The sequence below is a fragment of the Chlorocebus sabaeus genome, chromosome 4 (assembly GCF_047675955.1).
Source record: "Chlorocebus sabaeus isolate Y175 chromosome 4, mChlSab1.0.hap1, whole genome shotgun sequence".
NCBI lineage: Eukaryota > Metazoa > Chordata > Mammalia > Primates > Cercopithecidae > Chlorocebus > Chlorocebus sabaeus.
In genome coordinates this window covers 8,976,320-9,002,615 of record NC_132907.1, presented here as the reverse complement: position 1 = coordinate 9,002,615, position 26,296 = coordinate 8,976,320, and the positions used below count along the sequence as shown (strand labels likewise).

At 34.2% G+C, this 26,296-nt stretch overlaps 1 protein-coding gene across 6 annotated transcripts in view; it reads right to left on the bottom strand.

The window, feature by feature from the left end:
• Positions 1 to 1,115: 1,115 nt before the first annotated feature.
• TMEM161B (transmembrane protein 161B) overlaps positions 1,116 to 26,296 on the bottom strand; it is a 73,143-nt gene continuing 47,962 nt past the window's right edge. For 3 of the 6 annotated variants that reach the window (XM_007977722.3, XM_037982193.2, XM_037982192.2), the window contains 8 exons: positions 25,905 to 26,061; positions 12,293 to 12,444; positions 11,704 to 11,764; positions 11,084 to 11,224; positions 8,204 to 8,317; positions 3,999 to 4,173; positions 2,704 to 2,800; positions 1,116 to 1,518 (listed from right to left, as the gene is read on the bottom strand). In XM_007977722.3, the coding sequence (XP_007975913.2) occupies positions 1,241 to 1,518; positions 2,704 to 2,800; positions 3,999 to 4,173; positions 8,204 to 8,317; positions 11,084 to 11,224; positions 11,704 to 11,764; positions 12,293 to 12,444; positions 25,905 to 26,061 (1,175 nt within the window). In that variant the 3' untranslated portion in view covers positions 1,116 to 1,240. Of the gene's footprint in view, positions 1,519 to 2,703; positions 2,801 to 3,998; positions 4,174 to 8,203; positions 8,318 to 11,083; positions 11,225 to 11,703; positions 11,765 to 12,292; positions 12,445 to 15,594; positions 15,643 to 25,904; positions 26,062 to 26,296 lie in introns of those variants that run through there. The other 3 variants (XM_037982198.2, XM_037982194.2, XM_037982189.2) reach the window with 3 other exon arrangements.

Below are 26,296 nucleotides of genomic sequence, written 5' to 3'. Positions count from 1 at the left end.
ACTTTGGCCAGTAAAACAAAAATATTTCTTATTCTAGAAACTACAAATTTAAAATGAGTCCTATTTAACCAAGGCATACATGATACCTGTAGACTTGATTTGGGAGGGAAAGATTCTGATTTTCAGAAATGACAGAAAAAGAATTTTAATTTGGGAGAAATTATTAAGCCGTCCATCAAACTTTAAATACACTCACACATAGGCAATACAAATAAATTGCTTACTCTGCTGAACTTTCAAAATGTATTTTAATCTCATTCCAAAAAGAAATAAAATTTCTAGATACAAATACATCTCATTCAAGTCACTTTTTAACATACATTCTGCAACTTAAAATATTATAAGGATTCAATATTTTCATCTTTTATAATCTCAATATATTATATATTTAATATATAATATATATACAATACATACAGGTAGTCAGCAGGTTTACAAAGTAATTTCTTTAAAGTCTGATCAGTATTGATAAATATTTTTAGCCTATTAAAAGGAACTATTTAGGATCGTAGAATAAAATAAAATATGGCAGGTCCAAGCCTAATGGCAAGATTACAAATGTTCATATGGCCAGTCATTTTAAAAGAACTCTCAAGTTGGGTAGAATATGTTTTAAAACAATACTCTTGCTATTCTCAAGCAGCAGTAGTTATATATTTTAACCATATTCATCTCCATTAAATTTAAAATAACTATGCAGCTTTCTTTACTGTAATATACAGTAGCTATCTCTTCCTTTCTGTTGGATTTTATTGTTTCAAGAGTAACTAATATATTACCAACAGAAGAGACTTTAGCCCCTTTCCCTCCCCTAAAGCATGGCTCAGTTTGAAGATTGTTCTATAGGCAGCCACTATGACTATCAACAGTACCATAATACCATTAAAAGCAATCAGTAACTAGAGTCATGTGAGATGTTTCAAAGACAGCTGGAGGTTTCTGTAAACCAGGGTAATCAGAAATATTACCCTTGTAGATAGCCCTCTCCTACCAGTAAATACAAAGAGTTAAAATTCCAATGCCACAGTGTAACAGTTAACAATCTATTTTGTAATTTTAAATATTACAACATTAATTCACCCTGAGAATACAGAGGAAACATTTAATACAAGACATTCTGATATGTTTTTTTTTTTTTTTCCCATTATATTTGCTTTCTTCTGGTTTTCATCAGCCCTTTAAGGGCACAAATATTTGAATTTAAAGTGTGATTTGGATATGCTTTTTTGTTAACTGAGATTCATGCCACAGTCAGATACTGGTGATAGAAAAGCCCAAAAAGGCTTGTAGAAAAGAGGCAAGCAGCAATCCACCAGGTCAGAAAAGACAGAAGTCCTCGAAAAAGAAGAGGAGTAAAAATATTTTTTAAGCTGCTCAGTGCCACTGTTATTTGCGTAACAGTTACCTTCATCTTCCCTTCAGCTGATGGCAATTCAGAGTAAACAGAATTGGAAAGTAGACTATTATCCGCTGGTAAGGTAGAGATAGATTCTGGATAAATACCCCAGGAATGATTACCTAGAAAATCGAAGACACAAATACAATTTGAAGAGTAACTAATTACAAAGCTTTTCACTAAAAAAAAATCTTTACTATATTTGAAATTAACAATAAGTTTAGAGGCACAGTACATCATTTTATGTTGAAAATAAAGTAAAATAATAATCCTTCTAGATCCCTAAAAAATTAACGTGACTGGAGACTATCTGGCCTCATCAGTAAAGGTACACATAAAAGCAGAAAGTCTGATATACTTTTAATTAATTGCACTAAAAATGGGTAAAATAACAAAAACAATTTTCTCATTGTATAAGAAATGAATCAGCTAACTCTACTGGAGTGACAAGGACAGATTCAATAACTTCTGAGAAATATTTTCTACTTCTAGAATATCAAAATAAATTCCTTTCTCAGAAATTATCTATGATTTCAATGTGAAAACCTATTAATAGCTTCCAGAAATTTTTTTCATCATATACTTTCCTATAGTGGACAGGATATGAGTCACTTAATTTACAACTGAACTACTTATCCCTCTACATTCCATAGATTCTTACAGGGCACCTACACCTATCATCAGGTCTATGACACCCACTAAGCCCATGAAGCCAAATAATACTTTTAGTTCCTTTGGGTTTCTTAAACCCTAACAGTGGCTGATTGCCTGATCCAAAAAAAGGGGAAATAATTAATGCAGTAATAGATACTTCTTAAATAACACCACATGGGGACTTGATAGCTTAATGAAGAGACTTGTAGAATTTTGTACTGGAAATCTTCACCCTTTCAATGTTAAGTTATCTAAACTAGAACTTACCATAGCATTCTGTAATTTATGTAAGTTTACAATTGCCTTGTAATAATGTAAATGTTAGGCAATAACAAAACCTTAAATCATTCTCTTATAACACAAAAGTAACTAAGATCAACAGTGCTTACTAAAGTTACTGGGTAAATCTGAGACTAAATCTTTAGTAAACAATTCTTGAAGACAAAGCATAAAGTTATAAAACCATGGGTCTGAGTTTTCAAAATGAAAATGATAAATCACCTTCCACAGCTAAAACTTTCCCATGGATCGTTTTTACAGCTTTTAAAAAGAGAAACAATTTTAAGAGTTGCATTTCTTTGTTGGTGACAAAAAGCCTTATTAATTATAGGTAGAAAGTAAAAGATGCTTCCTAGTTGCCAGGGCATGCCTACCTAGTGTTTTCAAAAGCAGAGTTGTGTGAAGCAGCATTACCAGAGGCGCCACATACTGCAGTGCAATGACACAAAGATAATAAAAGACTCGAGCCACCTGCAACCAACAACATTCTTAAGTGTCTAATACAACTGACATGTTAGGAGTGAATTAAACTTTCATATAATTGTCATACCAAAATGTTTAAGAGATAATCCTTTCCCAAGAAGGAAGCTAAATGTCAATGCTAAATGTCCCCAAAATGACTCTGGAAAGGCTCAATTTGAAGACAAGTTTTTAGAATGTGAGAACATTAAAATAGATTCCTTAAAAATAATTCTTAAATGATGTATATATATTGGAGAAAATAATGACTAAGATTCAAATGGTATACATTTACTCATATTTCAAAGATAAAACAAAATGTAAGGGCATCTACCTAAAATATCCAACTAAATAACAATAGTAGGCAGTCACATATGAGCATAAATCCCTCATAAATAAAAAATTAAGTCCCCATTCTACATGAACATATTTGAAGTCAAACTATGGAAAATATAAAAATATATAAAAGGTAAAACAGAAAAAAAGTTGTCTAAATCTTAATAAATGTCTCTAACTATGGAGGTGAATAAAAAACTGGAGCTGGTTGGGCGTGGTGGCTCAGCCTGTAATCCCAATCCTTTGGGAGGTGATGCAGGAGGATTGCTTGAGCTCAGGAGTTCAAGACAAGCCTGGGCTATACAGAGAGATGCTGTTTCTACAAAAAAATAAAATAACAATCATAATAATAAAAGGAGGTAGCTAAAACTACCTCTCTTAAAGAAAGATACAATCAAGTTATTGGTCCATTATAGTGGCAGATGGATTCCTTGTCCTTTTCTTCTGTGGAAGCCTCAAATAAATTAAATACTTACATTTCATATTCAAGTACATTTAAAATGAATAAATGTAGCCACTAAAAGTAGTATTTCCTACTCTTTAAGTCTTAAAGTCTGGACAATATGTTATAACGTCTTTCAAATCAATTAGAAGGGTCCCATTTAGCAATTTTAGGCATAAAACAGCTTTGTACTATCCACTGTATGACACCAAGCACTTAAGGCAGGAAGAAGAATTAAGACCCCTTCCTTCACGTGGCACCAAAATCAGAAAAAGGTCTCTTTGATATCTGTTAGCTTAAGATTGTTTTGTTTATTTACAATAAGAATAAGACGGGTTGAAGTACTATCTACTAAAGGAAACCAATATTTTTCTTTTTCCTTAAAAGTGTGGTTTTTGCTATTTTTCATTTTGACTAGGGTATAAAACTTACCATTTTCTGTAGCTCAACCGTACTTATTCGCCCTGCTTCTTTCTTCATCTGATCCACACATTTTTGGGCTAAATTTAAATAAGCTTGCAGGTGACTACGCATCATGGCCAACCGCAAAGCACACAGCAGGATTATTAACCAGAGTCGCAGAGTATCAAATGTGGCTTCTGTCATTCTACAGATCAAAAAGTTGATATAGTGCTCTCAAAGACAACAATATGCTAGCATGCTCGTTGTATGTTAATGCTCACCATATAAAATATAAGAAGTCTATACTTAGTAACAGTTAGACACACAAAAGAATCTGACTCTGCCATAGACTTATCTGTATAATACTTTCACTTGAATAACAGAACTAGATAAATGTATTATGAAAGTATAAGAAGTTAACAGGTATCTAGAAGAAAAAAGTAGAGCAATACATGATACCCTTTTCTCTATATACCCTCCTCCATGGATAAAAACTGGCTGTGACATGAAAAGAGAAGTTGGGGAAAGCAAGAAAACTGCAGGGATTGCCTGTGGGACTAATCAAGTCAATCACCAAACATCATTGGGTACAGCTTTGCCTGATCATACACCTATCTGGATGGGATCTTCCACTCTGCTGAGCCTTCATTTGGGACCACTGGAAAATCAAAACTTCTGATATATTATGAAGATATCAGATGCCTGAAATTCCTCTACAACAATTCATTTAACTTGTTATGCATTGAAGCTGGCTCGGTTCTAAGCAATTCCTCAAACTTAAGGTTAGGATTCTAGGTGAAAACACATAACATAAAGACATCATTTCGCACTTTGGGAGGCCGAGACGGGCAGATCACGAGGTCAGCAGATTGAGACCATCCTGGCTAACATGATGAAACCCCGTCTCTACTAAAAAAAAAAAAATACAAAAAACTAGCCGGGTGAGGTGGCGGGCACCTGTAGTCCCAGCTACTCGGGAGGCTGAGGCAGGAGAATGGTGTAAACCCGGGAGGCGGAACTTGCAGCGAGCTGAGATCCGGCCACTGCACTCCAGCCTGGGCAACAGAGCGAGACTCCGTCTCAAAAAAAAGAAAAAAAAAAAAAAAAAAAAAAGACATCGTTTCAGAAACCAGATCACTGATGAAGGTTGCTTAAAGAATTTTAGAAAGAAGAGATAACTTCTGATGTCCTTTTGGTGTTTAATGTTTTTAAAAGACTATGGGTTTCTGCTCTGATGAAGAAATACATTGCAAGTAATTTGAATGTAGTGACTAGACCACCCTTGGCATCTAGTCTTATATCTAGTACCTATCAGGCACTTAATATGACCGTTGTAATGCACAGACTGATTTGCCAGGTAAAACCTGGAACTGAGAAGGGTCTCCCTGAAATTCGTAAGAACATGAGGGTAGAATGGATGCATATAAAGAAGAACAAACGAGAAAAGATTTACAAAAAAAAAAAAACAAAAACCTCATAACTAAAACTATAATATAGGAAAATTTTGAAGTGTAATATTTTGCTGAACTGTTTATGAAATGGAGTTAAGAAATGGGGATGGGACAAAGGCTTTACTTTATATACTCTCTCTTTTTATTAAGTCATGAGGGGACATGGACATAAAATTCCAATGGAAATGCACTGTTGGCTAAGAAAGATAAAGGCATAACATTTTATCAACGTTTCCACTACAATGAACAATGAGATTAGGGAGCCATCATGTGAGGGAAACAGTACATAAGACACAAGCCTACCCACAGCCTTGACCCTTTCCTGGGGACCTATAAACAATACTGTGCTCCCTCCAGTTGTGCAACAAGGACAACTAACTGGGAGCAGCCTGAAGACAGCTATTTCACAGCCTTTGAGGATAACAGGTAATGTGAATGAAAGGAATAGAAGGTAGTGAACTAGAAAATTATTTGCTCAGTTTATGGGTTCAGGATTTAGGATAATAGTCATTAAATAGTACTTTCTAGTTAGATTATTCAGTATCATCATAAATATCTGAAAAATTGATCTGATAGAGTATCTCAAGAAGGAGCATGAGGAGGGGCTTAAAGTACACAGGTAAAGCACAGGCAGAAGAAATCACCCTAAATTCCTGATGCCATTCTGAGCTTCCCGGGATATGCTGTGTTCTTTTTATGAGGTTATAAGCACACATGGACTCTGTTTACCAATATTTTATTTTTTTTCAATGCTTTATCAGAACACATGATGGACTCAAATACATTTCTGGGTTGAAACTACATTATACCATATTTTTTGCTTCTGATTACAAAGACCTTTCCACAAATCAATTTGTCTGTGACAGAAGAAGAACCTGTCACTTCATTTTTCCTTCATCCTACCCTCTTTGATGGGAAGCCATTTTTCACAATCTACCATATGCACTTTAGATTTTTAACAAAAATTAAAAACTGCCTCTAATAACCATGAATTCAAATTAAAGAATAATAAAAGAGAGCAGAGGTAAAACCATAGAAAGAGAACCTCAGGTCTTTATGTACAAACCACATTTTTCCTATAATTTAATATACACACAAGGGAAAAGTTCCTTATTCCCATTTCCATTAAATAAAGTATTCACTACTAATGAATCCACATGTAATTTAATCAGACTGGAAGTGGGAAGTGAATGTTGGTATAACTACCAAGTGTTTTATGTACACACGATTTGGCTGAATAACCTTAGTCAAATTATTTAACCTCTGAGCCTGTTATTTCATTTATAAAACAGGATGAGAACAACATATGCACAATTACCATAAAAAGATACAATATGTAAAGTATCAATATCTCACATAATAACTGGTATAAGTGTATCATAAATGCTAGTTTCCTTATTTTCTCAATTTAACTAAGGCAAATATAAAATCAGAGAACATAATGACAGGAGTATGAAATCCAGTTTCCACGACCAAATTTCAAGGAAGGATTGGGAATGCTTTCAGTATCAAAGATATGAATTAGCAGTTTCTGAGATTTTTCTAGAACCCTAGGATCCTTAGAATTACTCTTCAATACTTAAGGAATCTGTCAAGTTAAAATTACCATTAAGGTAATTAGTGTATATCGGCGGGGGGGAAGCATTACTTTTTCAGTGGCTATTTCCCGGGTTCAACAGGATTAAATCTAAAAAGAAAAATTATCATGGTCATCACTGATTTTATACATACTCCAAGAAAAACTGGTACCAGGATCTAAAAGAAGTACACAATATAAAAGGTACACTGCAGAGTCAATGACTAGTCAAGTATTTCTATTTTAATTCTGATGAGGCAAAGCAGTGAAAAGAACATTTATTAAGCACTTAATTCCAGCTGGTTGCATTACATGTGCTCTTTCATTTACTCCAATGACAACCTTGTGAGGTAGATACTATTATCTTCATCTTCCACATGGGGAAACAGAGGCTCAGTGAAGTTAAGTAATCTGCCTCAAGCAAAGATTTTAGTGAGGAGGAGAGCTGGCGTTTGAACCAGTTCTGTCTGAAACTTTCTATTACTCTAACAGTTCTACAAGGCTAACATATCAAGTCTAGTTATTAATGCCTATTAATAAACTGTTTGTTTCCTCACCATCTTCTGCTAAAATATAGTTGCCTAACTATAGAACTATAAACTAGTATTAGATAATAATGTTAAGGTATTAGTATTAGATAATTTTGTTAGGTACGATGATATTATTGTTATATAGGAAAATATCCTTATCTTTTTTAGAGGTGCAAGCTAAAGTATAAGGGATAAAACTGCTATGTCTCTAATTTAATTCAAAAATGCTTCATCAAAAAACAAAATAAAAAATGGATGAAGCAAATATGGAAAATGTTAACAACTGTCAAATATAGGGGTTGAGTATATGAGTTTCCATTTACATTACTTTTTTCTCCATAATTTTCACAATTAAAACAAAAGAACTCCAGAAAGTATCTAAACAATAGGCACAATGACAACAGAAAAATGATGATGACTGGACGTAAAGAGGAGAAAAAAAACAGTGTATAAGATAATATTAGTGCAAAGTAATAATCATTAACATAAACTAATAAAGATCACAAAAATGTTAAATGATGCTCTGTAGTTTCAATTTTCTAACACATCTTTTAGCATTCCTATTCATGTCTGAAAAATACAGTGTCCTGATTTTATCACTGAAAAACAAATACAGTAAATAACATTTAGTAAAGCAGTTTTGGTGATAAAAATCAGCTTTCAAATGCCCATACTTACAAAGGGATACTTTCTTTACCCAGTGGTGGGTTCATAATGTAGTCTTTGGTGATTGGTTTTACCCAGAGCAGAACCATAAATAAAGGCGCCAGGAAGTTGATATGAAGTAATGTTCTGAAAATATGTAAGAAATAAATATAAAAATTCAGAAACAACATGTGCTAATAAACTACAGAAGCTTGAGTCTTACTAAAATGGAGGTAGGAACTTATTTGCAATATTCTACTACTTACGGTAGGTACTACTGTCACTACCATTTTATATTTATCATTATGATTTAACACTGATTTGAGCCTGTGAGAAATTATGTCATTATCTTAATTTTTCAAATGAGAACATTTAGATGCAGAAAAGTTAAATGACTTGCTCTTGGCAATAACAGACCAGAGGTAAATATAGGACTAAAATTCAGATTTGTTCACTTCTATTCTAGCATTCTTTAGTAATCCCATACTTTATTCCTGATTTAATAAGCAGGTATTTAATGATTCTAACTTTAGATAGTCAATGAATCTAATGGATTTTCAGTACAGAAGAGTCATCTGAAAATTTCTAGTGCAAATGAAACAAAGTGTCTCCTCATTATCTACAAGTAAATGATAGTGATTAGCCAGGTCCATATGACTAGAAGGCATATGGCAGATGGAACCTACTCCAACAACCTGCAACTGAGGAACTTTTCAATGTGTAATGATCATGTATAATTTTTAATTTCCATTGTTAAAATCGTAAGTGATTCCACATTTTAATTTCTTTTTGAATGAGTATGAACACACTTGAAATAATTTCCCTATCCCACATATATATATATATATATACACACACACACACACACACATGTGTATATATATATCTATCTCTCTCTCAAAAAAATTTGCATTACTCCTGACAAGGCAATATACCTAATACAGCAAAGGTTTCAGGTCTGCACTATAACTTCATTATTAATTGTCCAAGTTTGTACCCTACAGGGACAGATGGCTGATGAACATTTTTCTTATTTTAGAAAAAAGGCAAATTCTTCACACATTTTATTACCATAAACTGCTTTCATTATCAACCACACTTAAGAGCTAAACTGGAGGATTCAAAATACACACAAACACCACATTTTAAAGTATTACTACATAGGCAAATGACAGGGATCTGTGTGAGTGAACAGGGCTGGGTCAGGAAGCCATGAACACCTGACAGGGAAAGGCAGAACTCTCGCTCTAACCTCTGATATGAAAACAGGTCCTAGTGCCTGGCCATGGGGGTGAAGAGAATGCTGCTCTTTGTGCCAGTCATGTTATTCTCACAACAGAACTAGCTTGCCCACACCCTTATATCAAGGCAGAGTGCTACAACACAATGAGGGGCTGCAATAACTGAAAATAAAACCCCAAATCCCCAAAGGGAAAAAATCTTAAAACGAAGCCACATTTTACTAAAAAGGGCACTAAAATGTGTGCTCCACCCCCAACCACCACTAAATGCTTTAAATGTTTTTATAAAGTGATTCTTTCATCCCACAGCCTGGGTAAACCATCGGATGTGGGGAAGAAAGAAGCAGTATTAGGTATGCAGTGTTGCTAGGGAACACTCTAGTATCAAGGAGCAGCCCACAGCGGTTTCAGTAGCTTGTGAAGGGCTCCCCTCCACCCACCCTTTTCAGCTTATTTAAATCATAACACTGGGGTTAGTGGACTGAAGTGTGTGTGTAGAGAGGAGGGGGAGAACCAGGTTTTGTCTTAAAAGAAGCCATTAGGGAGACGGGTGGTGGGAGAAAGGCAGGATGTAGCCAAAAGCACGCTGAGTAAAAGAAGGAAAAAAAAAAAAAAAAAAGAAGGATGAAGGAGTGTGTAGTGGAAGGTGACAATAGGTAAACACACGTATAAAGCATATGTAGAAAAATGGAAGTGAGGTTAAAAAAAAAAGACAGTCAAAATTAAATTAAAGGGAAATGACATAGGTAACAGAGACAAGAATGTGCAAAGACTAAAGACTCAGCCTCATTAAAAATAGGTTTTAAAGAATAGAAATGTTAAGAAATAAGATCACCCAGAGAAACTTAATGATTATAAATACACATATCAAAATGAAATATTCTCAAGTTGGGCTTCTACTGCAAAACAAAACGATGAGACAGGAACTTTGATCTGAATATGAGTTGAAGTAGATATAAGCCTATCTTTCTGCCAAGATGTCTACATCAACAACAAAAAAAATCTGTGACAACCACAAAGAATACAGTAAATGGGCTTTGAACTACATATAAAGATGAAATATGACTTGTTCAAACTAACGTAGAATTTCAGAACTAAAATAGAATTTGGTAGTTAGAAGTAATGTACAACATATAACATTGTAGAGTATTAACAATCCCAAAATAATGTATTATTTTAATAAGAGTCAATAAGCAGGTCAATAACTTAAGGAAAACAAACATCTCTTACATACAACTTTAAGTTTTAAAATGTTTTTAAATAAAATTTTACATTAAAAAGTTAATATAAATAGATTCATATAAAAACTTAAAACAATATTTTAAAGTAAAATGATCTTATTTTTTAAGGGAAATTTCTATGGAGCCTCAGTTTAGTTGTAGAGATTGCAGTGTAAGCCCCTGAATTAGAAAGAACATAAATTTTGAGATTTTCATTTTAACAGGCAAGACAAATTTAGTAATTGATGGTGTATCTTTTTAAATACAAGACTTAAAATTTAGAAGCAAATAAAAGAAACTTGCTTATAGTTGAAAGAGGAAGTAATGTGACATCAAATAGTTATTTATTAATTTTCAATACAGTAATTTATGATTACATTACAATATTATACCTTCATTAAGATGGAAAACATATATTTATCTGCATGTGCTTATGTACATTTTCCGCTTACTGTGTAATTTTTTCTGTTGCCAAATTCAGGGCATCCAGATGCATTTGAGCCAGCCGTAATCCAGGAAATGTCAAAAAAGCCCCAATGAGTGAACAGAAAATAGCCAGGAAAAATTTGAAAGTAAGTTTTGAAACAGGACTCCTAAAAATAAAATTTTTAAAGAAGCTGATAAATTTTTATAATTAGCTTTCAAAGAATTTCTTTTCTTCTAATCAATTATGTTACAAACAACAATAACAGTAAAACAAAGCAAATTTCTACAAAAAGATTGCTATTATTCAAGTACCTATAATGGATTCTGGTGAACTGTAAACTAAATGAGGTATCTCTTTAGTCGTAGTCACAACAACCTAACTTACATATTCAACAAGGAATTGATATATAACTTGGATAGAAATTTAATCTTTTGAGGGAGATGAATTTAAGAAATGCAAATTTATATAAGAATTCTATGAAAGATACTAACTTTATATAGTCATAAAAATTATGAATAAGGATGTTTCTAGAAGTGACAGTCCAACTTAAAACTCTTTACTAATTTAAAACAGCTATAGTAAATACTGCTTTATTAAAAATATAAATGTTAAATTTAAATAATGCTTAATTTCTCAAAGACTTACTGAGATTCTAAACCCTGCTTTTCAAGAAACTGCATCGCACTGTCTGAAAAATTTGTAAACCCTGTAGGAAAAAAAAAAAAAAACAGATTACTCTTATCACAGATGTGAAATATAGAATCTTTCTGTGGAAATAAAATGCTAGAAAACAGAGCATCTTAAATGTTGAAGTGACTAGCTTAGCTCTTTCATGTGTTAATTAGTATGCCATAACGCAATAAAATTTGGTTATTAGCAGGAACAGGCTTTGAAAACATCCCTTTGATATTTGTACATTCCATGAGTGTGCATAAAATTTGCATTAATTCTTTAACTATGTGAGTAAACTTTAGCATTACAGAAACTTATTTAACTGTAAGGAAAAAAATGAGACAGTATTTTTGGAAAACATATTAAAAACTTAGCTAAAACAAAAGCAAAAAAAGAAGATCTTAATTAAGAATAATAAAGGTTAATTATTTAGAACATTACAGAGTATACACTTTAAATTTAATTTTAAATATTTATCAGATATAAAACTTAAATACTGAGGTCAAAAATATTAGCATTAGATAAAGCAAAATTGATTTTTAAAGTTGAATGAAACTATTACCTGTTTCAAGTCCAAATTCCAGATAATTTTCTGTTACAATCAATACTGCCATTGCTTTGACAAAGAAAAAAAATCCAAAGGTGACACAAACAGATCTTTCACCACCATCTTCTACTTTAAAATAGTGTGTAGTTAATGAAAATAGAACTTTGCTGCAGAAGGAAAAGTTCAGGAAAAACCACAATAACTTTATGGGAACTATACACAACGATCTTGATAGGACTTGATTCCAATAAAATCTGGCTACAACATTTATTTCTAAGTGGAGTTTATAACATTTTTAAATTAAGGAAAAGAGCACCCACATACTAAGTTATAGCTAGGGAATGTATTTCCAGTTTATCTCACTCAAATTTTACTGGAAGATTATTTCAAGATTTTTATGCAATACGTTCTCAGTGACATGAAAAGCCAGGGTAGAGGTTATTCTACAGAACTGTCTTTATTAGGCATGTCTGTTAAACCAGTTTATATTTATAATTAAACACATAACACAGGAATCATCCATAATAATTCAACAAGTTAAAACTTGAGAATTTTACTAGTAGCTATTGTTGATCTGTAGTATGAAAACTAAATGTCTGGGATCACCACTTCACATTAGTATTAAGCGAAAATCTTTAGAGAAAACAAGTTTCAACTGAGTATTCAAACACAGCCAAAGTTTCAACATGCTCATCTATTAAAATAGGCTGAAGAGATCATCTTATCTGAACCACCCCGACACAAACACAAATTGATTTAATCAAGGTTAAATCAGTGCGTGGCCCAAAGCTAGAACTCAGATCTCCATTATACACCAAATTGTTCTCCTTGAAATCGCAAAACAAACAAAATAAGGTGCTTGGCAAACAAACCTAGAAAAGCAACCTTTACGTAAACTTTATGTCAAGCATGGAAAATAACAGCTATCATTTAGTACTTGCCATGTGCCGGGCAATACCAATTAACTTTTAATTCTCACATTAACCACATTATTATTGCTACTTTACAGACATTTAAAAAAACAAAACAAAACAAACTGTGGGCCAGGCGCACTGGCTCACGCCTGTAAACTCCCAACACTTTGGGAGGTCTAGGTGAGCAGATCGCCTGAAGTCAGGAGTTTGAGACCAGCCTGGCAAACATGGCGAAACCCCATCTCTACCTAAAATGCAAAAATTAGCCAGGCATGGTGGCACATGCCTGCAGTCCCAGCTACTCGGGAGGCTGAGGCAGGAGAATTGCTTGAATCCAGGAGATGGAAGTTGCAGTGAGTCGAGATAGCACTATTGCACTCCAGCCTGGGCAACAAGAGTAAAACTCTGTCTCAGAAAACAATCAAACAAACAACAACAACAAAAAACAACTGTGGCAGAGAGGTAAAAGTAAAAACCTCAAAATCACAGCTAGATTAGAGAAAGTTGAGATTTAAAACTAGACAGTCTGGATCTAGAATCTGCGCACTTAACAATTGATTATATTGCCTCTAAAAAACTGTACATAGCACCTAAGGCAATGTGGTACTTATAGCAGTAACACATAAAATCTTTTCAGAATAGAACGCCCTGACAGAAGTAAAGAATTAAAACATTCTCATCATCAGAAGAATCCTTTCATATGTATCTTATACATACAGTCTGAAGGTAATTTTATACAATATATTTAATAATTTTATGCATGAAGAAAATTTTGACTGCATTTTAACTGCAATCTCTCACTTGAGGCCAGGTGTAAAGTTTTCTACTTCTGGTGTCATGCCAGTACTGGAAAAATTTCAGATTTTGGAGCATTTTGGATTTTGGACTGTAATGTTCAACCTGTATCAAACAATACAGGTCCATCCATCTCTTTCTTGGCATTATAATGAAGAGCTTACATATTAGAAGAGGACAAAGAAAGATGAATATAGTCAAGCTGCAAAACCACAACTGAACTGCTTTTAAGATACAGCGATGATCTCTAATAGCCTAAATGCCTTAAACCCAGGTTTGAAAAACACTGTTTTATTTTTACTGAAAATGTTTACTAGAATCTATAAGGAGACAATTTCCAACTTCTTTGCTTACACCGAAAAACAAAATAGTATCTTTGGCCAAAAGTGGTACCAAATCATCAGAATAAAATTTCCCAAAAATTACACCTACCACTGCACTTTGTTATCCTAGAATACTGAAATTACAAAATATGTCAACACTAAAGGAAAACAAAATTATATGCAGTCTGATCCAGACATGAAGCATGATCTTGCACTTATCACTAATGCTTTACAGTCCCACACCACAAATGCCTAAAATGGTATAATCACTGCATCCTCACTTCATATTGCATACAGGATAAATCTTAAAAACCAAATTATTTATTGAGTTCCATATTAGAACACCATCTCCCAATAACCCATATGTAATACTATGATCTGGCCACATCCACATGTTCAGGTTTTCATTCCATAGTCCCCAAATCTTCACCTTAATCAGAATAGTGTACCTACCATCTCCTGAGTGTCATCACTACACTGTCTTCGATCATAATCTATCATCTGAACTGCCCTCTTCCCTCCTCCTACCTAATCCAAGACTCAACAAAAGCTCCACATCTTTCATGATACTTACCATTACCTTCTCAGCTGAGGCCATTCTTTTCCTCTTTGGAACTTATTGTATCACTTACTAATATAATTCACTTGCCATGTAATCAATATACTATTTTAAACTATAGTGTGACCAAGTTGTAAAGAAAGCATTCTCTAGACCTAGAGTGTTTGGCTTAATCCTCGTTCTACTCTTACTAAACTACGTGATCTTCTACATGAAAATTAATTTCTCCGTGTCTGTTTCTTCATTTGTAAAATGCCGCCACCACAATCCACAACCTCACAGGGTTATTTTGAAAATCAAAGATTAAGTCATCCTAGTTCTCAGCAACAACTTAAATGTTTTCTAGATAACTGAATTAAATATTTAACATGTAATACCAAAACTATGGGAATGTATACAAAAACATATGGATCAATACAATACAAACAGATAATACCTGATTGTGTTTAAATCTTTAAAATTCGATAATTTAATTTAAGAGGTACAAGATTAAGAAGTATACAGGCAGTGATGTGGTGTGCACTGACTTCTATGTAAGTGGCAACTGGGCTCACAACTCTCCACTGATTTTCTTTCTATGCAGCCAGACCACTCTGACTCCAGCAGAAGACTAAGATTTTTGCCTCTGAAGAAACTGAACCTGAGGCACAGGAGAGTACAGATTTAGTCAACTGCATCAAAAACAGGATGATCAGGTGAAAGTCTACACTCAAAGGTAGTACTCACCTTGGAAACATGTGTAGCAGGTTTGTACACTCCAGGCAGGAGATTAAGAGATTCTCCTCTAGAGAAACTGAAAAGCCTCAAGGAAAAGACCAATAAACAATGACACTTTGGGCTACCTAAAATAAAGCTGGCTTTAGTATTACCAAGTTATTCCTTAGTGAAACTAACCAAGCCCTAATTATATACAGAGCTTCCAATCAGCTTTTAATGGCCATCTCTTAAAAATGAAAGGAATCCTCAGACATTAAAAAAGGAATTGGAAAACATTTTCTATAAAAGACCAGACAGTAAATACTTTAGGCTTTGTGGTCCATATGCAGTCTCTGTAGCATATTCTTCTGCCTACTTTGTTCCCCTAATACTTTAACAATGTTAAAAAGCCATTCTTAGCTCAAGAGCTGTACAAAAACAGGCTGCAACCCAGATACTGCAAGTCATAGTTAGGCAATATCTGTATTAGAGCATCACATCTTATTTAAAAAAAGAAAGAGCTTAAATCAGCAACACAAAAAAATGTAACTTCAAGAAAAAAAGAGATGATAAAGGCAGCAGAATGAAGTTTAGATATATAACTATATATACAGAAACAGATACACACATTTTTATTTAGAGATATTTATAAACATAGGATATGTATATTTCATAAAGCTAGACAAAGATAAATGCATCTTTGAAATAAGAGCAGGATGCTATGAAAAAGGAATGGTAAGGCAACAACAAGAAATAGGACAGGAAAAATAAGAAAAAAAAATTAAAAGTTCCATCAAGCAGAACAAAAAGACAAAATGAAAAGTGAGACAAAGCCAGGCATGGTGGCTCACACCTGTAATCCCAGCACTTTGGGAGGCTGAGGTGGGCAGATCACCTGGGGTTAGGAGTTCAAGACCAGCCTGGCCAACAGGGCAAAATCCTGTCTCTACTGAACATATAAAAATTAGCCGGGCATGGTGGTGGGCGCCTGTAATTCCAGCTAACTCGGGAGGCTGAGGAAGGAGAATTCCTTGAATCCAGGACATGGACACTGCAGTGAGCCAAGATCGCACCACTGCACGCCAGCCTGGTAACAGAGCAAGATTCCGTCAGAAAAGAAAAAAAAAGAAAAAAAAAAGACAAAAGCTAATGAGAGGTTAATCCAGAACATACATCTGACTAACAAAAGTGAGACAGAGAAAGAAAATGGGAGTGGAGGGACAGAGAGAAGAAATTCTCAAAGACATAATCAAAGAAATTTTCTAAACTTGATGTTTCCAAATTAAAGAGCCTACCAAAAGCTCACCACAAAGAAGTAAAAAAGATCCTCATGAGGTACATCATCATGAACCTTCAGAAACAAGACCAACTAAGAGACAACTGTAAAAGTTTCCTCAGAAGAACAATAAAGCAAAATTAGGTATATGCAAAAGATTAAATATCACCATAAGTAAACCTTTTTTTTTTTTTTCTTTTTGAGACGGAGTCTCACTCTGTCACCCAGGCTGGAGTGCAGTGGCCGGATCTCAGCTCACTGCAAGCTCCGCCTCCCGTGTTTATGTCATTCTCCTGCCTCAGCCTCCCGAGTAGCTGGTACTACAGGTGTCCGCCACCTCGCCCGGCTAGTTTTTCCTATTTTTAAAATAGAGACGGGTTTTCACCGTGTTAGCCAGGATGGTCTTGATCTCCTGACCTCGTGATCCACCCGTCTTGGCCTCCCAAAGTGCGGGGATTACAGGCTTGAGCCACCAAGCCCGGCCCACCATAAGTAATTCTTAATAGCATTTTTCAAGGTTGAGGACAATGGAGCAATGCCTTCAAAATTATGAAGAAAAATACAGATAACCTAGAATTCTATAACCAACCAAATGCCAACAACAGAATGAGTATAAAATTAACTTTCAAAACTGCAAAGTCTAAAAATAGCTACCTACCCCACAGGCATGCTTTAGCAGAAAGCGCCACCAAAACATTTCAACAAATCAAGAAATAAAAACACTAAATTGTAATAGGAAAGAAAAGTCAAGGACAGGTAGTACAATTTCCTCAGGAGGTTTACCTTCAAGCTGAAGATAAGCTTCCAAATGATAAACAGGTTCAATTTTTAGGTCTAAAATGGCAAATTTCTCTCAGATTTAGAATAACAACTTAAATAACATATACTTATAAAAGTACTATTATAGGCCAGGTCCAGTGGCTCACACTTGTAATCCTAGCACCTTGGGAGGTCGAGGTGAGCAAATTGCCTGAGCTCAGGAATTCATGACCAGCCTGGGCAATGTGGTGAAACACCGTCTCTACTAAAAATACAAAAAATTAGCCAAGTGTGGTGGCCTATAGTTCCAGCTACCCAGGAGGCTGAGGCACGAGACTCACTTGAACTCAGGAAGCTGAGGCTGCAATAAGCCAAGATCATGACTTCACTTCAGCCTGGGCGATGGAGCGAGACTATCTCACACAAAAAACAAAAAACAAAACAAAACAAAAAAAAAAAAGTACCATTATGTTTCAACTTAGTTTATAAACTGCTTTAAAGGCCCAATTCTCAAATTAAGAAAACAGTCTATACGCTAACATCCCGAGATTGTTCAAAGATATTTTATCAATGCTCTTTTGAGAAGAAAAGAAATAGACTCATATTCCAAGAAGAAATATTTTGTTGCAAATACACAAATATGATAAATAGTATCCTAAAGAATAAACAGAGATTTCTCAAAAAACTTTCACAAATTTATGATTATCTCTTTAAAACAGAACATATTTCCACTCAACTAAGTGATTTTTATGCATACTGAGTTTTTCTGTTCTGTGAAAAAAGATTATATTGTTTTTCTGACCATTGCTACTAAATAAAATCCTTAATTTTTTTTCTATTCAAATAATTAAATCTTCCACATTTGTTTTTCCATAAGAAAAGGCAACTAAAATACTCAAAATACATTATACTTCACATTCTACATTGCAAAGAAACCTACAAACTATACCAAGAACTTATTACACATATACACTGAAAACTAAGTACATTAATCCTAATGACCTATTAAGTAAAAGTCTTAAAAATAATATGATTGTATCTTCCAATGGTAAAAAAATTTTTTTAACAAAAGTAATTTTAAACTAAAATATTGTTCATACTTTCTTAGATATGCAAGTTCCATTACTTTAATTATAGAGAAAAAGAACCTAAAATTCCCTTAGATATATGCAAAAAAGTATCGTGCATGTTTAAAACGCCATTTCATAAAAAAAGCTTAGAGCCAGCCTCAACCTAACCAGACTGTAAAGAGAAATAATAGCCAAAAATTTCTAAAAGCATAATATACAACCTTTATTTAAAATACAAAATAAAACTATCTTTTAGTTTCAGAAAAATTTTTATTTTCAGAACAAAATTTTAGTTTCAGAAAAAAAAAATACCACTTTGCAGCTAAAAGAGCAAAGTCAGACTCAATTATAAATTAATACACAGAAATAATGTCCCATTACCCCAAATCCCTATTTAATTCTAGTTTTTTGTCTTGAAATCTGAGTAATACTACAGCATTAATGTCACGAAAAAATCTCCATGTTCATACAACAAACAGGCTTTGATATAACATGCCATATACAAGTTTTCAACACAAAACAAGTACCTTGGCTCGGATTCAATAACTCTGAGTTTCATTCTTTTTCTCACTAGAACTGAAATCTTACACAGTTTACTTCAGGATTAAATGTTTTGTTTTTCCTTATTAATCTAAAGCAGAACACTTTTGTAAATAAAAGAATACAGTAACTTAGAGCCTTTGAAGGAATTTAGAAATGGTGACTAAGTTGTACTAGTTTGTTGTAGTTGTCTATTTCCCACAGCAAATAAATGCAACATTTGTAGACCTTTAATATACAAATCTACATACAGAACTGAATATTAAACCAGAAAACTTTAGAATTTATTTTAACTTAAACTAGTCACAGTTTTTAGCTTTGCGTAAAATTTGTATGCCTGGCCATGAAAGAAAATTAAAATTTTAACGTAGCCATGAAAACATACATAATAGGGTTTTGTACCTTAAACCTCCACATTGTAAAATACAAGCACTGTGGAAATGTGACTAATGATCCAGGCCTTTAACCAAATATAATAGGACTACTGAGAAGCTTTATCACTCTTTGTAGAATAGCTTTCTTCTCACTCAAATTCACATAATTGACTCAGTATTACTCTCTGTGCTACAGCTTATTTCTAAGAAAGGTTCTTGGGAAAAAAAAATCTATACATTGTAGAATATTTTCATTCTTTAAAGTTTTACTTCCACCGAAGGACCTCAGGCTTTGCAAGCCACATTTTTACCTTTTTACTTTTCATTTTTTCATAAGTGAAAACGATACCCTTCATATCCATAAAATCAGTACACATTTCTACAGTGACTCTAAGACTTCATGGGCCATCATACAGGAAAGACATTTACTAGAAATACTCCATCCTCACTGCAAGGGTTTCTTTACCTTTTTCCTTCCCCATAACATGTAACTTGGCATAAATAGAAGGGGAACACACAGACTTGGTCAGAGAAAATGGTTAGAATTACAAATGAGAAAGGAAGTAGAGTAGAGCTGAGAATTAGCTTGGCTTTAGGAGTGAGATTCAAAGCAGCTCTGATGGCTGAGATGCCTGAACACCTCAGGTGAAGCAGAAAGCAGAGCTGATGACAAGAGAAGACTCAGTTCTAGGTTTCAGGGTTCAAGGTTTTAGTGTCAAATTTTACAAAGTCATTCCTGTGCTTTTAGAACTTTTAAGATTCTGTAGAAAGCATAATTTGCTGTCCTATGTATGTCACATATAAGTGATGGGGGAAAGAAAAAAAAAATCATGGAAATTAAATAATTTTCTTCCTTAAAGTGAACTGATTTTTAAAGTTTTATGTGTCTAATTTGGGGACCATTTTAATTTTGGGGACCATTTAATTTGGGGACCATTTTAACAAAGAACATTTCATCAGTAACAACTGCAGAGAATTTCTGAATTAACTGAGGTATGTATGACTAGGGAATTAAGCAATGCTATTGTCCTATGTAATCAATGGAGACATGTGTTTGACTAATAAGTAGGCACATACAATAAGAAAACAAAGAGAAGCCAGACAGGGGTTACTTCAGCTATATTCCAGTCTATCTAAAGATAAAAGATAGGCTGTAAACTTATTTCTTTCTGGCGTTAATCTGGATATCTGGAATTTAATTCTGGTCTCCTATATGCCTTTAAAGGTGGTAGGTAACTTCATCACATGCTACAGGTTTGAATAAAAAAAAAAAATCACATACCCAAGCATACACACAATTTTACTGCCTCCTTCCCCACCCTCTTTGTGGAGTATCAAAGCTAGCAGAAAGTAGCTTGGCCTGTAAGCTCTTCAGCACTTTCTGTCCTCTCTGGGATAGGGAGACAGACAGCTACAGGATTCCTGCAGAGATGTTACTGTTTGATGCCTTTCACAAATGCATTACTTAAAACGAAGCAAAGTCAGTTCCAGTGCTAAAGGCTGTGTGGGACCTTTGCTCCTGCATTATTAGGTGTTAGAGAGTAAACTGAAACATAAAATTTACTCACATAAACAATATGAATAACTATTAAAAAGCATATTTTTCTAATTTATCTGGTAGGTATCTATCAAGGGCTCAATCACATTAAAATAAAACTGCAAATCAAGTATATGTGTTCCCACATAGGTGTTAGCCATGAAGAAAGTGAAGAAAAGAATATTCAATAATAAGCAATACTGGCAGGGAACAGAGACTCTTGGGAGGCCGAGGCAGGAGGATGGCTTGAGGCCAGGAGTTTAAGACTAGCCTGGACAACATAGTGAGATCCCATCTCTATAAAAATCAAAAATTAGCTGGGTGCAACTGTAGTCCTAGCTACTCTGGAGGCTGAGGCAGGAGGATTACTTGAGCCCAGGAGCTCAAGGATACGGTGAGTTAGGACTGTGCAACTGCACCACAGCTTGGGTGACAGAGTGAGACCTTGTCTCTGGGGGAAAAAAAAGAAAGGGCAGTATTTTGGAGAACATGAGAACTCACTGAAGTATAAAAAAAGTAACATGACATATAATCAGCTTGTGTTAATCATCATGGGAAAATATTTTTCATGTGTTTTATATGACTTGATGTCTAGGGATAGGTCTTTATTCTGATTGTTATTTTCACGTATTTAATACCACAGAATTAAACAGGAATATTTTATGAGCTTGAATTTAAAAACTGCTCTTGGAGTTACTGTAACACTGGATATCTAAGGATGTTTCTCAACTGACACACATGATTAGTATTTCTACCCAGTATACTACATACTTTGTGGATATTGACTCTTAAGACTTTTTTCTGGCTCTCCTAGTCTAAATTATACCTAAATGAATCCAAAAGAGGCAACGGAAGGGTAGTACGCTGGTGATGAACTGTCAAATTATGTCACATATTTTAAATGGTATCCACTTAACAAGTTTAAAAGATGGTGCTACAGTCTCCGGTTAAATATTAAGACGTAAGACATGCATTTCCTCTGCTCATTGTCACAATCTAACTCAGCAAGGCACAAAAAAAAGTCAAAAACCTCAAGAATAGAGAATAGAAAAAGAGACAAAAATTAGTAAGTAAATAAATAAGAAATCAACAAAATTTTGGAAGATGTTAAGTGGATAGAGAAAAGCAATTAGGTTTCAGCTTTCTCTGCTATACTTGATCTGCAAGGGGAGAAACTCAGTAAGAAGAAAGCCAATTCGTTCATCAGAAACCTGGGAAAAGTACTGGAAATACGAGGTACTTTCAACCACAGGGTTGATGAATGGATAAAACAGGAAGATTAAAAGTCTGTACTGCAGTTATTAAGACTTCCCAGACCTAGCCAGTTGTGATGGCACGTGCCTGTACTCTCAGTTACTCGGAGGGCTGGGGTGGGAGAAACATTTGAGCTCAGGAGTTACAGGCTGCAGTGAACTATGATCACACCACTGCACCACAGCCGGGGCAACAGAGCAAGACCATGTCTCTAAAAAAAAAAAGTCTTTAAGACAGATTAAGCAAATCAGTTACTTTTTATCTCTTCCTAAATCCCACCAAAATGATGGTAAAGGAATCCGGTTTTAAGAAACATGAATAAAGTAAGAGAAAAAGCAAAAAAATTGTGGAAGCTAGAAAGCAGGCTCAACAGAATGAAGAAGTTCAATCGGACACCCAAGAATAAATTTGCCTTTTTCCTGCAAAACTCCCCAAAAGGATAAGGAAATTGGTTAGAATGACAAATAATTCTCTACACTAGGGTGAAAGTGCTGGTTACTGAATGTGTGTGTGGTGGCGGCAGCGGCGGGGGTGGGGGTGGGGCGGTAATAATAGGAGGTATTAAAAATAAGTACTAATGAAATCAGTACTTTTTAAAAGTAACCAGTTCAATCTGCCCACATCTGAAGCAAATATGGAGATTTATGCTTTCGAGAGGGTAAAAAGATAATCTCTGGCCTATCCAGATGATTCAGCAACTTACCTCACCATGTGCTCAGAGCTTCCATTCAGTTTTTTAGTGTCTCACACTTAATTACGGACAGGCAAACATCAGTCACTAGAGCTCTCTAAGAGCCTTCAATGTGAAAGACAGCAACCAAACAAAAGCAACTCAGAGTAAAAAGATACTAGGCAGACAAAAGAAAAAAACCTTAACAAAATCTATCATTAATATCTTAAACAGACACGGGAAGATAATGTAACCATAAAATGAGCAGAATTCCATTAAAGGGGTAGTGGTACAGAAGAAAAAGAGGTTGTGAAAATTAAAAATTATAGCAGAAATTCAAAATAATAAACTCAATAAAAAGTTAAGAAAGTTAAGAACATGTCCCAGAAAAACAAATAATATAAAAATATAAACATAAACATATACATGCAAGAAAGAGGATAACATTCTTGGGAAACCAGTCTAGGAGATCGAATATCTGAATAATAAGCATTCCAGAAAGAGAGAAAATAGAGAAGAGAAAAATCACCAATAAAATAATTCAGATGAGATTGGGTGTGTCCAGGATGGTATGGCTGTAGATACGAATAAAATAATTCAAAATAATTTTCTAGAACTCAAGAACATGAGTTCACAGACTGGTAAAGTCCCAACACGGGATGAAAACAGACCCTAAATATGGCACATCATCATAAAATTTTAGCACACCAGATGGCTAGCTAAAAAAAGATGGTAATGATAACACAAAGAAAAAAACAGAACTTATAAAAAAAATCAGATTCCTGGGCGCAATAGATCACACCTGTAATCTCAGCACTCTGGAAGGCCAAGGCAGGAGAAGCCTTGAGGCCAGGAGTTAACACCAGCTTGGGCAAGCTGGGGAGACCCTGTCTCTACAAAAAATAAAGAGAGATGTGACTGCACCACTGTACTCCAGCCTAGGCAACACAGTGAGACCCTGTCTCAAAAGAAAAAGAAAATAAATCAGAAATTGGATTGACAGCTCAGTTCTTAAGAGTAAGAATGGAACTTCAAAGACAAAAACATAATGCCTTCAAAATTATCAAGGGAATAATTTTCAGCATGGAATTACATTCTCAGTCAAAGGAAAAATTAATTTTTAGGGAAAATGTAAAATATTTTCAAAACAGCAAGGTCACAAAAAATGTAGTTCCCATGCAACCTTTTTGAAGATGATACTGAAGAATATGCTCCACCAAAATCAGAAAGTAAACCGAGCAGGAGGTAGACATAGAATATCTTTAAAAAGAGCTCCAATTTGAGGGAGATGCAAAGAGAATCTCTAAGATGATGATAATGAGTGATACCAGGGGAACAGGTACACATCAGGTGGGAAGGTCAACCAATCTAGACTGGGGCTTATCTGAGGGCTCCAGGAGGAACTCTACTCAAGATGAAATTGACATATTACTTGATACTTCTGAATACATTAAGGCAACTAACTATTCATCTGTGAGTGGTGTTTACATGATCATGGCATAAACACTGAATACTGTTCTAAAAACATGACATTACTATATGTGGAAGATGAATAGAAAATGATCAGTGGTTAACTGGCAGCCCAAAGATATGTGCTTAATCCTTATTTCCAAAGTGAAATGGCAATAGTTAAGCTTAAAAATAAAATCAAGGAACAGCCTTGGAAGTACATGGAAATATAAAAGTAAGTATCAAACAGAGAAGAGCTAGAAGAAGTTGCCGCTGGAGAGATGGAAATAAAGAAAAGAGCAGGGAACATATTTAATTTTAATAAAAATAAGAAAACAAAAATAGTAGTAAAAGACATGAGTTTTCAGATTTAAAGGGTAAATCTAGAACTTAGCACTATCAATGATAAAACATCAGAAACCAGAAGAATAAAAGAAAAAGCTTCCAGAGGGTGTATGTACTAGGGGAAGGATAGGTATATATGAAAAACAAAAGGACATTCAATTTCTCAAGAGACTTCAAGATTCTCAAGCAAACCTATTTCTTTCTTAGAATTTTCTACTGAGCCAATCTATCAATCAAGTATGAGGGGAAAAATAAAGATAATTCCAGGAAAGCAAGATTTAAAAATAAAAATTTAGCACCCTTTCTAAGGACACCATAGGAGAATGTGCTCTGCAAAAAAAAAAAAAAAAGAATAAACCAAGGAAGAGGAAATCATGAGATCCAGAAAGGGGTAGAGGGAATTTTTGGAAGACAGTGAAGAAAGTCACAGGATATTAGTTACACTGAAGTTTAGAAAACTGAGGGCTCCAGGAGGATATTTCTATGAGAAAAAAAAAAAAAAAACAGAAATGAAGTATCTGAACTACTGAGGTTCTACCAATTCTGTGGAAGAGTTTATAGTTTCCACAATTACAAAAATAAAAAATTATTTACAGAAGGTAATAATACACTATAATGCCCGGCTGTAAATAACATTTTCATAGGCATAACATGGTAAAACTGACTATAAATTTAATAAAATGTTATCTCTAACTATTTTGGGAGAATGAAAGAAGGGAAGAAAAGAGAAGAGGGAGAAAGGTGCAGTAATATATAAATAGTACCATTATCACATAATATTTAAACACAAGGAAGGAATTCCCAAAATAAATGCCTAAAAGGGGTGAACGTGGCTGTCTCTGACATTAGACTTGCATAAAAAGGAAAAGCAGGGCACTGGCATTTTTCTTACATTTAGCTTTTTAAATTATTTAACTCTATTACTTTGAAAATATTTTCAATTACATAAAAAAGATTTCAATAAAGAAAAGTTATCTAATGACATAAAATCTTTCTCAAATCAGAGATGAGACCTAATGGTGTTATCTGCAAAATAAATTAATATTAATGATGTTTTGAAGGATACATTGCAAAAGACAAAACAAGCAGGCACCAGACTAAGCTGATATTCATTTCCTGTGTAGGCTTCATAAAATTGTAGTAGACTTCAGTTACCAGATACACAACTGTAGCAGCCACTGTGAAATCCACCAGCCATTGGTATTCTGGAAAGTAATGCAATGCTGGAAAAAAAAAAAAAGGTTTCACTTAAATTTTCGTAAATAACTTATGAGGACTTATTTATAATTAAAATATGCTAGCCTTTATTTGTTCATTTGCAATGTAAGATTTACAAATATATGAATCTAAAAATGCAGGAAATAGACTGAGGATGTTAGCATCCAAAACTAAATTTTAATACCTCACAAATTAAAATAAACCTTAAAAGATTACCAAAGTTATTTAAGTTGCTGGTAA